The sequence below is a fragment of the Bufo gargarizans genome, chromosome 2 (assembly GCF_014858855.1).
Source record: "Bufo gargarizans isolate SCDJY-AF-19 chromosome 2, ASM1485885v1, whole genome shotgun sequence".
NCBI classification, from domain to species: Eukaryota; Metazoa; Chordata; class Amphibia; order Anura; family Bufonidae; genus Bufo; species Bufo gargarizans.
In genome coordinates, this window is record NC_058081.1 from 116,742,396 (window position 1) to 116,758,540 (window position 16,145).

General features: G+C 39.5%; 1 protein-coding gene and 1 long non-coding RNA gene across 13 annotated transcripts in view; one reads left to right on the top strand and one right to left on the bottom strand.

Moving 5' to 3' along the window:
• Positions 1–331: 331 nt before the first annotated feature.
• Positions 332–13,114, bottom strand: NR2F2 (nuclear receptor subfamily 2 group F member 2). 3 transcript variants are annotated; one of them, XM_044279439.1, is made up of 3 exons: positions 12,696–13,114; positions 5,639–6,166; positions 332–3,084 (listed from the first exon to the last, which is right to left on the bottom strand). In XM_044279439.1, the coding sequence occupies exons 1-3, from the start codon at positions 12,736–12,738 to the stop codon at positions 2,810–2,812; spliced, it is 846 nt and encodes a 281-aa protein (XP_044135374.1). In that variant the 5' UTR covers positions 12,739–13,114; the 3' UTR covers positions 332–2,809. The 3 variants fall into 3 exon arrangements, with proteins under 3 accessions (XP_044135374.1, XP_044135372.1, XP_044135373.1); XM_044279437.1 differs by lacking the exon at positions 12,696–13,114 and adding an exon at positions 7,652–8,742 and having other exon boundaries at positions 5,639–6,187; XM_044279438.1 differs by lacking the exon at positions 12,696–13,114 and adding an exon at positions 7,652–8,740.
• LOC122927527 overlaps positions 9,004–16,145 on the top strand; it is an 84,404-nt gene continuing 77,262 nt past the window's right edge. For 7 of the 10 annotated variants that reach the window (XR_006387791.1, XR_006387794.1, XR_006387793.1 and 4 more), the window contains exon 1: positions 11,903–12,339. This is a non-coding gene — a long non-coding RNA (uncharacterized LOC122927527). Of the gene's footprint in view, positions 9,096–11,902; positions 12,340–16,145 lie in introns of those variants that run through there. The other 3 variants (XR_006387795.1, XR_006387800.1, XR_006387792.1) reach the window with 3 other exon arrangements.

The window sequence follows — 16,145 nt, forward strand, 5'->3', positions numbered from 1 at the left end:
AGTTAACCCTTACACTCCTGGGTACCTTATATAGCTTTATGCAGGGCAAAGAAAAGGTTAAGATCTCCCAGAACTTGCTCTTACCACCCCCACCCACCCCTCTCTCTCTCTCTCTTCCTTTTGTCCTAGCAAGATCTTTTGTTCCAACTCAGCAGACACACACACACACACACACACACACACAAGAAAAGAAAACTTTAAAAACCTAAACTTAATTCTGCATCCACACATGCACAAGTTTCCCTTGTCACCAGCACCACCACCACCATCATCCTCCTCGTCAAGGTCTAGCATCACTCTGCGCATACAATAAGGAGAGGGACTAAACTTGTTTTCAGTTTGAAATTCATAAATTATAATTTAATACCAATGAGACAATTTACAACACATGGTTTACAACAAGCTAAACACAAAAACGACTTCCTGTGAATTTTTTTTGCAATACAAAAAAAAATAAAAAAAAAATAAAAGTCATACACTCCGAAATGCAATGACTTGCAATAGAGGAACCTAAAAGTAGAGGTCAGTAATACTCTGCAAATGTGCTCAGCGCCGGCTCCTCTCCCTGTGTGTTCTGTCCACAGCTCTATGCATCCATCCAGCCTAGTGTGTCCTCCTCTAGATGTGTGCATGTCCTCCTAATCCACCCCAAACAGAAAGCAGATCATCTTGCAGGCGTGCATTGACAATAAATTAAAAAATATGACATTGGAATAACCTTAAAATATGGCCATTTGTAGTTTGTTTGTTTTTTTTTGTACAAAATATACCCCCCATATTAACAAATGATATTACATTTTTTGGATGCCTACATATATGTTTAACCCTTTCTGGTTCTATTATAAAGGCCTAAGTCCCTTCACTTAACTTTCTGAATACACTGGATTAATAATAATAATAATAATAATACTAAATTGTACATGATTTATTCTGTACAGGGATCCTCTAAAAGCTAAGTCACCCCATGTGATGCTTCTTCCAACAACGCATATCACAAAATATTATTGAGCAACCAAGGAAAAAAAAACTGAAATCTCAATTTAAAAAAAGCAACTGACCTGTATATACAAATGTGCCACTGGCTTGCCCCCAATATCCTGTGCGTGTATACCAGATATGTACAAAATAGTCCTCTTATTTCTTATGTTCATAAAATAGATGCAGAAGATTTTTTGGATAAGTTTAACAATATAAGTTCGCTAAAATACAGGCACTTAGAAGTATGGGCCTAGGAAATCCATTTTTAATGAAATAGTGGATTAGGTTACTAGGAAAGGGTTGCAATAATAATGTCCAGTACCTCTTAAACCATAGATAAACCATTGGTTTAAGCGTTTCCTGCCGAATTAGGCATGCAAATACACTGCAAACACAATAGGGGGGTGGGGATAGGGAGGAAAAGCAAATTAAATTAACCCCTTCTGCAGCCAGACCACCTATGTCATGAAGGGGGGCTCATTAGCAGAAACACATGGAATATGGATCAGATCATTCTTTGCTTTAGCTCTTTTGTTTGTTGTTTTTTTTTTAAAGACACTTGTCACAGCCAAGGAGTTTTCAGATATCAAATAATATTTTAATTTCTGAATAATTTCAATTTTTTCTTGAAATATAACACACAAAGACTCGACCAAACAGTTCAGTTATAATAACTTTTACAGTATACAGGAAAAAAAAAGTTGCACTTAAAAAAAAGAACGAAAAAAATAAAATAATAAAAACCTTCAGTTTCTTTGAAACACAAAACTGTAAAATCTAGTTACCGAACCAATCACATTATGTATAAGTGCCAACAGTGTTATTTGTCATGCTGATTTTCAATTGTATTTTGTCTCTTTAAAAAAATGGAAATATCAACAATTATAATACAAAGGGATTTGCAAATATACAAACAGTTATATAGGAGCTTCAGAAGAGAATGAAGAATACTGTATGGAACATGAACTGTCCTTATCTAAAGCGCTGCTGTGTCTAAGACACGGGATCCCCTGCACTTCAACACCCACAGTCTATCTTATTTATGAAAATAAAATAATAATAATAATTATTATAATAATATAAAAAAAAATCTGTCTTGTGTAATGAAGAAACGTGGTTCCACTGTGTAAATAATTACAGGTCTCAATATTAATTAAATTAGGCTCATCACTTATAAGTGCGCTTCCAACTTAAAGGTCTAGTGTCAGGTTTTTAAGTTCCATGTTTTCCTATATTTTGTGGACTCTTGTTTTAATTCTTTCAGAACATATTTTTAAGGATACGTTTTTTTTCTCTCTTAAGTCAAGAATAATATTTATAGAAAAAAAAAATTGAATATCATAGAACCACAGAATAAACTGGTTTGGAACCAGGAAAATACAAAATGGAAAATAAAAAACGCAAATAAAACAGCTAATAGATACATAGACACAGAGGACAATTTAGAATTTAGGGGAAAAAAAGGAACTTTCTGCTATTTTTCTCCACATTTCCATAAATGCACTTTTTTTAGCGATATTTTTTTTAAAAGGTTACAAAAAAGACTAAAATTCCCTGTTGATTTTTTTCAGATTTTTTTTTCTTTTTTAAGAAAAAAAAAGAAGATACGTAGCAAGTTGTTCTGAACGAGACAGGTTTAAATGCATTCTGATAAGAGTTCATCAATAGTCTTTTTATGTTTAGTTTTTTTTTTATTCACAGTCCAATAAATTCTTCCCTCTTCTTTAAGTAAACTTGTAACAGCCTTAGCAGAAGGAATTTTAGCCAACATACCCCAGAGTCTTTTTATTTTTTGTTTGCCCTCCAATTCCCCCTATCAATACTTTGTATTTTATTGAATGGACATATAGGGCCAATTGAAACTGCTTCCAGAGAGTAACATATCCCTAATGAGCGTTTCTATAGGGGTTTTACCTACCAAACGGACGAAAAACAATTGCTCTATGACAGAGGAGGACACAGTGCGGAGGGAGGGTAGACGAAGTAAGAGTTTGCCAAATCTTGTAGGCTGGTTGGGGTACTGGCTTCTAACATATTCTTCCAATGCACACTGGGACTTCTCCTGCAAACTTTCCACATGAGCTACATCAGACAGACCACAGGCATCTGCAAGAAAGTGTGACAAACAATGTCATTATATCATTAAGAAGACTTGTGGTGGTTAGCTTGGGTTGGCTTGAAGGCCTGTCATAAATTTGAGAAGCAAACCCACATTGTTTATGGAAATTAACTAACAAAAAAAAAAAAATACACAACTATATAATACGTTTAACACATGGCATGGGGAAGTGTCATAGTAATTCAGCAGAGGCCTACTAGTGCATAACTCCTCTAACATCTGATGTTCACTCATCAGCAGTAGAAGTCCTGGACTTTAATATATTCTCCCTTGGAGGACTATATGTTTTTCTTTAGTCTCTGCAAATGTCTTAAGTGGCTCTTTTAAAGATCATCTTGTCAGTACTGCTTGTTCAGAAGCAGCCAAGCAAACTCTTATCCTCCTCTCTCTTCTACTCTACTAGAGCTGGGCTTAGAGAAGGCCCAGGGAGACCACTGAGGGACTCTGGCCATTAAATACAATGCAGAGTGGGGTTTAAATCACAAATGCCTCTGTCTAGAGATTGGGTTGCGACCTAACCTGCCATTGGCTTCTTGGAATGGGAGAGCAGCACATGCATATTGTTATCCAGGCCATCAAAGAGGCATGCTAATGATCTGAATCATGTGGAGGGAGAGAACTCCAGTTTATGACTTATTAGGTCATATTTTAGGGTACCCTAGATGAGGTAGCCACCTACTGACATACTTTCAAAGCACCCTATGACAACTTTTGATCAAGCATACATTATACAAAATATTATAATAAGTATAGTCACAAGTTCAACATGTTATGGCTATGGATAGTTATTTTACCACTAGGCTCCTCCATTATACACATGTGTTTTATAGGATGACCACCAAGATGGATCTCCAGTATGGCCTGGGAGATATCTCCCTAACCTTGAAAACTACACTTAGCTACATATGTCTTCATATTGTAATTATTAAATCCGCAGGTTATAATAATAATAATGATAATAATTTAGTAGACTATATATCTTGGGTGTTAATTGAGCATTTCAATTACAGATCAACATGACTATTTTGTGAAGATCAAATAAGTAAAAAGACACATCTAATCATTTTGCAGTGTCAGCCTCAGGCGACCAATGTCTGCAAATTCTTAAGTAACAGGAAAGATGTGCTAGATGTGTGAACTTACTGAGTGAGAATATCACACACTGCATATACAGTATATATATATATATATATATATATATATACATCCATGCACACAGGATGACAGTGTGATTGAAGCCACTGAGCCGTCTGCATATGCGACATTTCAAATGCTACTTTGTCCCACAAAGTTGGGCCTGAAGAGTTAATTATTATCCAATATATTATTCACTCCTATTAACCTACAATACGCCCTAATTAGATTATATCATATATTCATTACTGGTTTATAGCTGTCACATCAAGTGGTGTTGTACTAATTAAAAAAAAGTATTAGTTTTAATTTTATTTTTTTCAGGAAGGTAAACTTTCCTAGGAGTGTGTGTTTCCCTTCCCTGCCCCCACTGCTTGCTGTGGGTAAATAATGTGGCTGCCTGACTCTGGTTCCTTCACTAAAAGTTGTATTCTGTCTAAAGTTACAGCAGCCGAGCAGTGAGGTCCTAACTGCCTGTCCTAACTCGTCCGAGTCACAAATACAGCTGGAATCCCAGTGATTTGGGCCCATGCAGTTAAACAAACAAGAGCTCAGGCAGAAGCTGCACAGGGCAGGGGGACCCAGCGAGGAAGTGCTCGGCTCCTTCCACTTTTCCGTATATTATTATTTCATGACCTTAAAGCTAAAAATAAAAACACCTCAAGTTCATTTTATGTCACTCCCCGACCTAATCTTAGGGTTCGAGAAATCTCAGTTATTTGTACTTTATTAAAATTGGTTAAGGTCTGTCCGAGTTGGAGGCTAATAATAATAATACTATTACTAATAATAATACCACAAGTTGCTATAGTAATAAACTCTTACAGTTCAGCCAGAAAATGTAAAGGTTAAAAAGATAGACAGATAGATATTAGATAGGTTGATAGATATTAGATAGGCAGATAGATATATTGATAGATAGATAACAGATAGATATACGATTGGTAGATATATAGATAGATAATAGATACATAGAATTTAAATAATAGCTAGACCATGGATAGATAGATAAATATATAATAGATACCAAGAAAACTATAGATAGATAATTAGTCAGATACAGAGCTAAATAGATAGCCAGAGATAAAAATAGGTAATAGTTAGATACATGTAGAAAGATAGAAGATAGTAGATAGATAAAGAGCTAGCCGAGACAGATAAATAGATTATAACCAGATACATAGATAGTTGATAGATATATAGACAGGCAGATAGACAAATTGTAGATAGATAGATATAGATGGTAGATAATAAATAGATAGATAGATATAGATGGTAGATAATAGATAGATAGATAGATATAGATGGTAGATAATAAATAGATAGATAGATATAGATGGTAGATAATAAATAGATAGATTAGATAGACAGTAGACAATAGAGAGACATACTAGATGTTTTTCTTACCTGAAGTAAAGAGAACTATAGCTTTTAAACAACTATATTCTGCCGAGTCCACATGTAATGCCTTCAGTTTTTCTACTTGCTCTTGGAAGATTCGTATGTGGTCCATAAAGGCCACCACTCTGTCCGCAGACATGGGGGAAGCGTGTAGACCAGCAGCTGCCAGCAGAGGGGCAACATGGAGTGGCATGGAGCACTGGGCAGCGTTCAGCACAAATAACTCACTCCAGGTCAGCCTTAGAAGTGCCACTTGGTCTGTGATCTGCAGGTCTGGGAAGAAGGGGATATTCCGTGCCCACTCCACCGCACTAAAGAGCATCCTGGCTGCCAGTTCACAAATGTTCTCGATGCCCATAATGTTGTTGGGTTGCATGCATTGGCTGCCAAATCTAGAGGTCGGGTAGGGTTCTGCTCTCAGGAGAAGGGATATATATCCGGATAGGTAGGAATGGCAGTTGAGAGGGTCTCCATTCGTCAAGGCGAACTGACCATGGGTAGGCTGTGTGGGTGGCATTCTGCCCCTCTGTACGGCTGCAGTGAATAGAGAAGAAACTACAGCAATTAATACCAATGGATGACTTGGTCTAATACAAGTCTTCTCCTCCCTGGCTCTAAAAAATCCCACTCTATATGCTGTTCCATGGCATGTTCTCCCCAGATCTGTGCTGTGCTGTTATTGTGTTTTATGATTAAATTACAACCACCCATAATCTACACCACACATCCCACAATGGCTTCAATATCTCTCCTCTGCTTGCTTAATAATAAAAAAAAATCTGCTGACTTCCCAAACGCGAAGACATTCAATTTATCCTTCCATATGGGCTCCTAATGTCCTTATGTTCCCTTCTCCCATCTACACATATAATATTGCCCATCCATTTTAATTATACAGATATATTTTTTTAAATACAAAAAAGGCTCAGTTTCACAAAAGGCTTTTGCCATAAGATTGTAAAAAAAAAAAATACAAAATATCATTATAATCATATTTAAAAAAAAAAACATAGGAAGGAAGAAGCTGTAATGTGGCTGATGGATGTGCTTGCAGCTTGCAGGCCTCTGTGTTTTTATGGCATTACATTTGCATGCAGAAAATCACAGAACAATGAGGGGGTGATGGTTAGAAGAAAGTGTTGGGGTTTGGAAAGTATTTGTGTTAAGTTTGCAGAAGAAGAAGAAGAAGAAGAAGAAGAAGAGATGTGCGTGAGAGGGTGAGCAGGAACAGGGTGAGCTGAAGCAGCTGGAACACAAAGGAAGAGGCAGGCTGTAACCCCTAGCCTACACAGGAGGCAGCCTGCACACTGTCAGCTCCCTGTCCTTGCCTCATGTTAGATCACAAAAGGCTTTGACTTTCACAAGGGGACACACACACACAAATACACACATGCACCTATCTACACACTCACACCACCACCTACTACAGCACAACCCCTCTGCAAGACCTCCAGGCTAGCTCTAATGCTTATGGCAGCAGGAACTTCAATTGTAATTTTTTTTTTTAATGGAGGGCAGAGAGGGAGAGGGAGCATGTGTGTGTGTGTGTGTGTTACAAGAGCCAGCTCCAAACTGTCCTTCTGATCTTAATCAGTTTTAACTCCTGTGCAGAATGACATTCTAGGTCACAGGGGCCAGGGAGATTATTCCAGGGAGATGGGGGGGCGGGGGGGTTGTGTGTTGGGAAGAATATAGAAATATGTGTGTATCTAAAAAAGCATTTTGGGAAAGGAACTCTACATAAAACATGCAAAGCAAAATAAATAATAAATATCTAATAATATTATGAATGTAAATATAATAATAATAAGAAGAAGAAGAATGATGATGAAAAGTAGAATTCACCATAAGGATGGAAATGAAAGGAGAAAAGAATAAAAATATATATATATATAAGAAAACATAAAACAGCCAACTCACAGCTCTGGCCATGCAGGAGAAAGTTACAACATAGTAGTGGTGATGGTGCTGGGCAATAATACAGAACAATAGACTGCTAAACAAATGAAATCCCAATACCTTCCCGTCTCATGCCAACTTTGAGACATTTTTTGAGGCGACAGTATTGACACTGATTGCGGTGGTGCTGGTCTATGGGGCAGTTCCTGTTGGCACGACATGTGTAGCTCAGGTTCCTCCTTACACTTCTCTTGAAGAAGCTCTTGCAGCCTTCACAGGTGAACTGGCCGTAGTGCTTGCCGCTGGACTTGTCCCCACACACCACACACTCGATGTGCTGCTGCTGCTGCTGCTGCTTTTCCCCCTGGCCCTGGCTGGACTGGCTGGAGGGGTTGGATTGAGCAGGGGTAGAAGAGGGCACTCCTTGCCCTGGCGTCTGTGGGGTGTGTGGTGCCCCCGCTGGCCCTTGCCCTGGAGGTGGCTGTGAAGGTTGAGTTCCTGGCACATCGTCCTGAGGGTCTCTCCAAGCACCCACTACCATTGCCATATCTATGGGAAACCTCTTCCAAACTGCTTCTTCCCCTAGTCTTCTTATGGTGCTTGTGGGATCAGACCAGGCAGCTTTAATATATGAATAAAAGGGGGGTAGGGGGGGGGGGGGTGTCAGGGAAATAAAGGAGAAGGAGCAGCAGACAATCAGATGAGCAGGGTGGCTGCACTAGTGCTCTGGAGAAGACTTGGAGGTGTCTCTGTGAGGCTGAGCTGCAGACTTAGTGCTGGGGGCCAGGTCCTGGGAAGATCACAGTCAGCCATTCAGGAAAGCCATGAAGGGTTAAGGATTATTACAGAGGGGGAGCCCTGCTCTTCTGCTCCTTCTTCTTGTGCTCCAGCTCTGGCAGCAGCGGCCAGCAGGGGAGCCTCTCCAGCAGGACTTGCTCAGATCCCTTCTTCTTCTCCGAACATGAAGCTGAAGTCTCCGCTCTCCTCCGGCGGCAGCAAACAACAACAGTACCGGTAATGGAGAGGAGCAGTTCACAGGCTGCAGGACATCCTTCATGCACAGGAATAAGCCCTCAAATAGAAGCCTGCAATCAAAGTGATCAAATATGCTAAGGAGAGCGCGAGAGGGGGGGTAGGAAGTGACTGCGATTTGTAGGAAAGGGCTGGCAGAGTGCTGTCTCTCCGATCAGCTCACTGAGCTCTCTATATAGTGAACTTTGACACCACTGCTGCAACTTAGCACACGTTACCATGGCGACGCCGCTCCTTATAAGGCGAGAGATTGTGTTTAACTGGTCAGGGCTCGCAAGCCCTCCCCCTGCGCCCCATTGGTCGTGGCCAGCCTAGTGGTACAGGGTGCTTGCTATTCTGCACCGCCGGGTCCTAAAGACCGTCTCCTCTGTCAGTCACTCACTGCTCTGCTCTCCATGCAGACACAATAAGGTTGGAGAGGGTGACAAGAATACTCTGCTAAAAGGGACAAGACATGAAATAGGGGACAGTCTGCCCACCGGGTGGATTACATGCATGCTGAAGGTCTGCACCGCCGAGCACACGTTTCTAGGTATTTTATGTCCTAGAATGGATATTTTATAATATACATATTACACATGGGCTCATGGGACAACATTCCTCAGGCTTTAATAGAGTTTATCTAGTGTTTAGTCTGTTCCCTTTTATAATAACCTCAATTACAATAAAAATATATTAGATGAGCGGCAAGTGACTATTATAGTGGCATATAACACTTGCCAGCACCATATACAACATAACTGAAGTGTTAGGAGATACTGTGTGTGTGTATATATATATCTCCATCCATCTATCCATCCATTTATATATATACACACAACCATAAATATATATATATTTAATACACATACATACACTCATAAATATATTATGCACATATATGTACATACACATATACACACCTCCATAAATATATATTACACACATATATTTATACACACATATACACACCTCCATAAATATATATTATATACACATGCATAAATACACACACACATATACACCCCACATAAATATATAATACACACATACACACACATATATATATATATATATACACACACATATGTGCACACACATATACACCCCCCAAAATATATATTACACACATATGTACATACACATGAAGACATCCCCATGCATCTTCCACATCCACTGGCCAGACTGGAGGGACATCAGCAGCATCTTGCTGTGCTCAAGTCTGAAGAAGAGCAGGATGGAGGAGCAGACTGGGGTGATGGAGGTTGAGCTGGACAATACTCCTGTGTTAGAGAATGAGGCTCGGTGCTGTTTGATCACTTGACCATCAGAATCTCAATAGCTGGGACTATTCTTTACTACAGTGTCAGTCAGGGCTGCAGATGCTTGTTGGTTTAAGCCTAATTGCACATACAAGGCAAAGTGTCATTAGCATGTGGGTATAGCTATTATTTTACTGCTGGTGAATGCTAGATTCCTGGTCAGCAGTTATCATGAATCTGTGCAAAGAAAGTTTTCCTTATTCGCTTTTTAATCTCCTCCAAAAAAATTTATAAAAAAAATGAGGTTACAGGGTTCATAATAGCTAACCTCATGTAAATATAGTACAGTATAATATAGACTAATATATCTATATATTGAACATAAACAACAAAGCATAATAGTCTAAGCACACAACAGCGAACAACCCAGAGAATGCACCCTATTAACTATCTATTATCTATCTATCTATCTATCTATCTATCTATCTATCTATGTATCTATCTATCTATTTATTATCTATCTATCTATCTATCTATCTATCTATCTATCATCTATCTATCTATGTGTTTGTATATGTTGATATTTTCCTATAGGTGAATCACCTAATACATTTTTAATTTGAAATAGTTAAAATGATTGTACTATAATTCCTAACATTTTAGAGGGGCACCATAGCATGCAACAATTACTGCAATATCAACACACACACTATATACACATTATACACACACACTATACACACACACTGTAAACACTATATGCACACACACTATATACACACACACTATATACATGCACTATACACACACACTATATACATGCACTATACACACACACTAAATACACTATATGCACACACACTATATACACACACACTCTATATGCACACACTATACACACACTATACACACACTATATAGACACACTATATACACACACACTATACACACACTATATACACACACACACTATATACACACACTATACACACACTATATACACACACTATACACACACACTATACACACACTATACACACACTATACACACACACACACTATACACACTACATACACAAACACACTATATACACACTACACACACACACACACACACACACACACACACACACACACTATAAACAACTCAATAAGCCTATATCCTCTACACCACACAAATAAGCACAATACAATCTCCATGTAATGGCTAGTTCCTATGTGGATACTGCATTCAGTTTCTGTAAGGGTGACAGAGGATGTGAAGACCTGATGCTGGAATGTTTCCACTTCTACATTTCTTCCAGAATAAAACAATCTGGAACTTCCATTGAAATAACCCTTTCACCCCACTCCCCATAAGTGTCTCCTAAGAGAGGTATTAAAATCCTTATGTAACATAAAGAAGAAAATATGGCCAGAAAGCATCAGATAGTACTGGTTTTGAGAGATTTACCACAATAAAGGGAAATGCTAGGACGATAGGGTATGGATGTGGCAGCCGAGCTAATAGAGCACTTACAGTGAAGTCCTAATAATAATAATAATAATAATAATAATATCACAGGACATATACAGTCACTGCCTTGTTATTGGCCTCAGATAAGGGTCAGTGGGGACAGTGCCAGGTCCAGTGATAAATCATTAATAGGTTAGACATTGCTGTACTAGGCCATACGATGGGCACCAGCAATGTGTGCATTGTACCCTACATACATGGGCATGGGAATATAGAGCCATGGCATTTACCACCCCACACTTGCCACACACTTCAGTGTCATATTATGTATATAACTGTATCTACATTGTAATCTGGCAGCCCATACAGTCAAAGTATATAGATGTGATGATGATGATGATGATCTATGGGGTGAGCAGCCTCAGTCACACAAGACCAGTAACCCTCAGCATCCCCCAGTCCCCCTGGCTTGTGCTGGAGTGTAGTGTGTTGTGTTACACAAGCATCACACTGAAGTCTGGTGAATGGGGGTGAGTGAGCCTTATTGTGTTGCTCTGAACTTAGAAGTCAATGCAAATTTTAACCACTGGCTTGTGGTACTTTGAGAATCACCAGGGGCTGTCAGAGTTAGGTCCTCTGAAAAATTTACAGTGCTAAATTAGAGCATATGCTGTGAGGTGAAGAAAAAAAAAAAAAAAAACTGCTGAAGACTGGAGCAAGTACAGTATCTGTCTGCCCCCTAGTGTAAGGCTTTCATGTGCTGGAAACTCACAGCGCTCTGCAGAAAGATGGGATCTTAAAGGGAAACGACTTTTGGCTCCTTGCAAGAAAGAAACTTCTGTACATATTAATCTGATTAGCATCTAAGGATTTCCAAATGAATTGGCTTGAACCTAGCTGGGTAAAGTTTGTGCCTGTGCATCATGCAAGCCAGTGATGAGTGGCTGGCTATAGGGGGCTGATGCAGAGTGCTGTCTCATTGATGGACCGTGTGTGCCTGAGCAGAGCATTTCTATTCAGCCTGCACTGAAGAAAACTCTCCCTGCTGCCTCCAGCAGTCTCTCCAGGAGGACACCTCGGTGAGTACACTGCCCTTTCCTTGCCATCTGCAGCTGCTTTGCTCTGCCTTGTATCCTGACCATAGACCGAGGCTTCTCCCCTTGACATAGCCGAGCACAGCCACCCTCCAGCAGGGGAGAAGCCCCTCTCTTCTGCTGGAGCCTGGACTGCTGGAGCTGTGGTCTATAGCCATGCTGTGATCTCCCCAAGCCCACAGTAAATGCACACACACACACACACACACACACACACAGCCTCCTACCACCCGAATAAGCCCAGTCAGCATATGCACCAGGTCCAGAGACAGTGAAAGAGAAGAGAGCATCATAACCCCAGAGCCCAAGAGAAAGCATAGGAAATAAAAAGAGAGACCTACCAAACACGTATTTTCCTTGCTCTGCGTCCCAAATGGCTTGCATCTTCTTCCTATATCTGCAAATCCCCTTTATACCGTGGCAGGTGAAAGGAGTCCCCCTCTTTCTTTTTTTTGTGTGCACGTTATATAGAATTTCTTGCGAAAGAGAAGAAAAAAAAACGCAATGTCTCTCTGACTGTGTTTATTTTAGGGCGATTGAACAAACTGATTGCAAAGTAGGCAGAAGCCTAGAGGGTGCAGAGAGAAAGGTGAATGGGATATCCTCTGCTTGGAGGGAAGTACTATTTGGCTTGCAGGCTTTGGGAGAAGAAGAAGAAGAAAAAAAAAAAAAAACTTGACACTATAACTTTAAATGTAGTGAGTGGAGTTTGAGAGAGCTAGTCAGGAATGTGAGCCTCGCCTTTAAGAAAATCCCCATACCCAAGGTATAGCAGCCCACAGTGATCTCCCCTCTCATCTCATTCCTTAGAAGGAATAGAGAGCATTGCTACACCTTCCAGCAGTTTGGGGCAGGGATAGAGGAGACCTAAAACAAGCACCCAATTGGAAAAACATCTTTAACTTCGTGATCTATCTATCTATCTAATATATCTATATATATATATATATATATATATATATATATATATATATATATAAATATATCTATATCTATATCTATATATATATATCAGTTCCACAACTTTATTAGTGATAAGTTCCCCCTCTTTGAATATTTAAATCCTTCTCCACCACCTTCCCTGTCACTCTAATAGCAGCACTGTCATCTGATGTACTACAGTATATTCTAGCCTGGCACATGTAATATTCATTATATACTCACCAAACTAATGACCGGGTCATTAATATATTACAGATGTAATAAATAGACACTGGCACCATTTCATCTAATGGATTCTTTTTTTTTTTTTTTTTTTACTGCTCCCAAAGACTGATGATAAAGGGGAGAGCTTATATTTTAAGAACAAGGTTCTACTAAAGACGTATGTCACATTTGACGAATGAAACAAACGCTCTTTCATTGTCACTTGTCCTTGGCTTTAATAGAAATTAACTTAAGCACAGCACAGAATACTAATTACATATTTACAGCCCTAATGGAAATTAAGAATGATTTTTGCTAGGAGGGCGCTGTCATGATAGACTTTAGGGTAGGGGGGAATATAGAACTATCAGATCTCTTTAACATTGGCATTATGGCAATGAAGAAAAGCTAGGAATTACTAGGAATCTATTGCTGCCAGGCTAATCAGTTCAATGTATGAGATTGCCCTTTTAGAGGTAAGAGAGGTCCCCCCCCCCTTTTTTTTTTGCCAACCTAGAGCCTGGTGAGAATATTTAAAGGGTGGCACTGATGACAGGCAGGCATTGTCCTTTGAAATCTATAGGTTATTGGTGGAGCAAAGTTTATCAGCCCAAGCCCTGGGAATATATAAGGCTTCTATGGGTGATGTAAGTGATCAGTTGCAGCCTATGAGGAGGCTGGAGTGCATGTTGGGTAGTTATGTTGGAAAATGTGATGATTGAAGATCAGTTAAAGTTTTTTTTTTTTTAATCCATAGGATTCCACCCATGACCACAAGAGCTTTTCTTTATACCATAGGGAGTTCATTGGCAGAGGTTTTTTAAACTTTGGCCCACATTATATAGATAGCTGCCTTGGTGATCCTAAAAGGTCAAGGGTGAGCATCCTTACCCCTAAGTCCCTGCAGATTATTAGAATGAAGCCAGGCTGTCACATAAGAGTCATAATTACCAGTTCTCTCCCTAGGACAACTCGTGCTAAGCGTGGTCTCTTCTTTTTTTTGCTGAGTGATAAAACTAGTTTTTTTTTTAAGATCTAAATTAAGGCAGAGTGGTGTATGTTTGAGCCTAGATCCCCTCCTTGGCATTCCCAAGGCACTGCCTTTGTCTTATAAGGAATAGGGCTCTCTGAATGGTGTGAAAAAGGAGAGAGAGGGTCGCTTCAAATCGATTTTACTTGTTCCTGTGTCTTTTCGGATCAATGACTCTCAATGGTCTTATATGTGCTCTTTCAACCACAAAACTTGTGCAACATTTTCTGTCTGTATTCTTGCTAAATACAATAAATTCTGTGTTTTTATCAATCACTGAGCACTCATCCTGAAGGCAGCCAGGGAAGGCAATTAAGCAGAGACACCTAAAAACGAGATCCTCCACATTAATACAGCCAGAAATGGATAATTAGCCGGTTCTTTTAAATGTCACCCTGGACCCAAACATAAAGCTACAGATATGCAGGAGCTAATCAATATGTCTGGTGTATACTTCTGTAAATAGGAGCAATACTTAGGGTATATACTTCAATATGTAAGGGGCATAAACCTCCTACCAATCCTGGGAACATCCAGACAACATATGAGGGATATATATATATATATATATATATATATATATATATATATATATAGTTAGCTACTTACAATGCCAAACGTATAACACCACATAGCAAATTCAGGCTGTAGTGTGAATATATCACAAAGTTTTCTGTATTGCGTTATCACAGGGGGCTGGTAGGAAATAAAAGTGCTGGACAGCAGGACAGTTACTTTGTATAAATACATGTTATATAAGAGGAGTATTTGGAGAGAATAATAGGATGCACACTGGAAACAAATTCTAAGAGAAGGAAACAGGATATCTGCTGTACACAGACAAAAACAATAGGACATATTCCAGAGAAAGGAAAAGAGAGAAAAGAAAGTAAGTGAAAGAAAAAAGTGAGAAAGAATTAGAGAGTAGTGATAGACTGAAAGAATACAAGAGGCAAAGAAAAAAATAGAGAAGTAGAGGGAGAGGTAAAGAAGTAGAAGGGAAAGAGAAAGACGGTGTAGAAAGAAAGAGAGTGAGTAAAGAAAAAGAAGATATGAGTAGGGAGGGAGAGAGAAAGATAGAGAGATAGAGAGACAGAGGGATAGACAAAGAGAGAGAGAGAGAGAGAGAGAGAGAGAGAGAGGAGGGGGAAATGAGATCCAGATAGAGAAGAAGCAGCTGATGAAGCCCAGCTCCTGTCCAGGACAATACAAGTCTCCTGTAGAGATGGGTATTGATCAGGGGAGAAGCTGAGATGTCACCACACTAAATATTTACTGATCACACAAATTGCTGGGGCTTGAACGATCTTCCCATGTGTGGAAGTGAGAGGGAAAAGGTAAATCATTTTATTAGTGTGTATAAAGCAGAGAGCACACTCTGGGCTGCAGTGCTGTAAGATGTGTCTTCTGCTGGATGAGGAGAGTTAGGGAAATCGATAGTCAGTGATTAGGGGCCCCAGCAGTGCCAGCTCTGTCACCACACAGCACATTCACCTCCAAGTCAGGGAAAGGACCCAAAACAAGCCAAGTGCAGAGGGAGAGGTCTCTATCAGCATCTCCATGATGGCCACAATGTATACATATGTAGATACATATATAGTGCTGGAGGACAAGT

Bases quoted from the DNA above. Each gene is read 5' to 3' on its own strand.
- NR2F2 (XM_044279437.1), bottom strand. From the start codon at position 8,078: ATGGCAATGGTAGTGGGTGCTTGGAGAGACCCTCAGGACGATGTGCCA. The intron at 6,188-7,651 runs GTATTGGGATTT...TAATTGCTGTAG, and splicing joins AGTTGGCATGAGACGGGAAG to TTTCTTCTCTATTCACTGCA. The intron at 3,085-5,638 runs GTAAGAAAAACA...ACTTTCTTGCAG, and splicing joins TATAGTTCTCTTTACTTCAG to ATGCCTGTGGTCTGTCTGAT.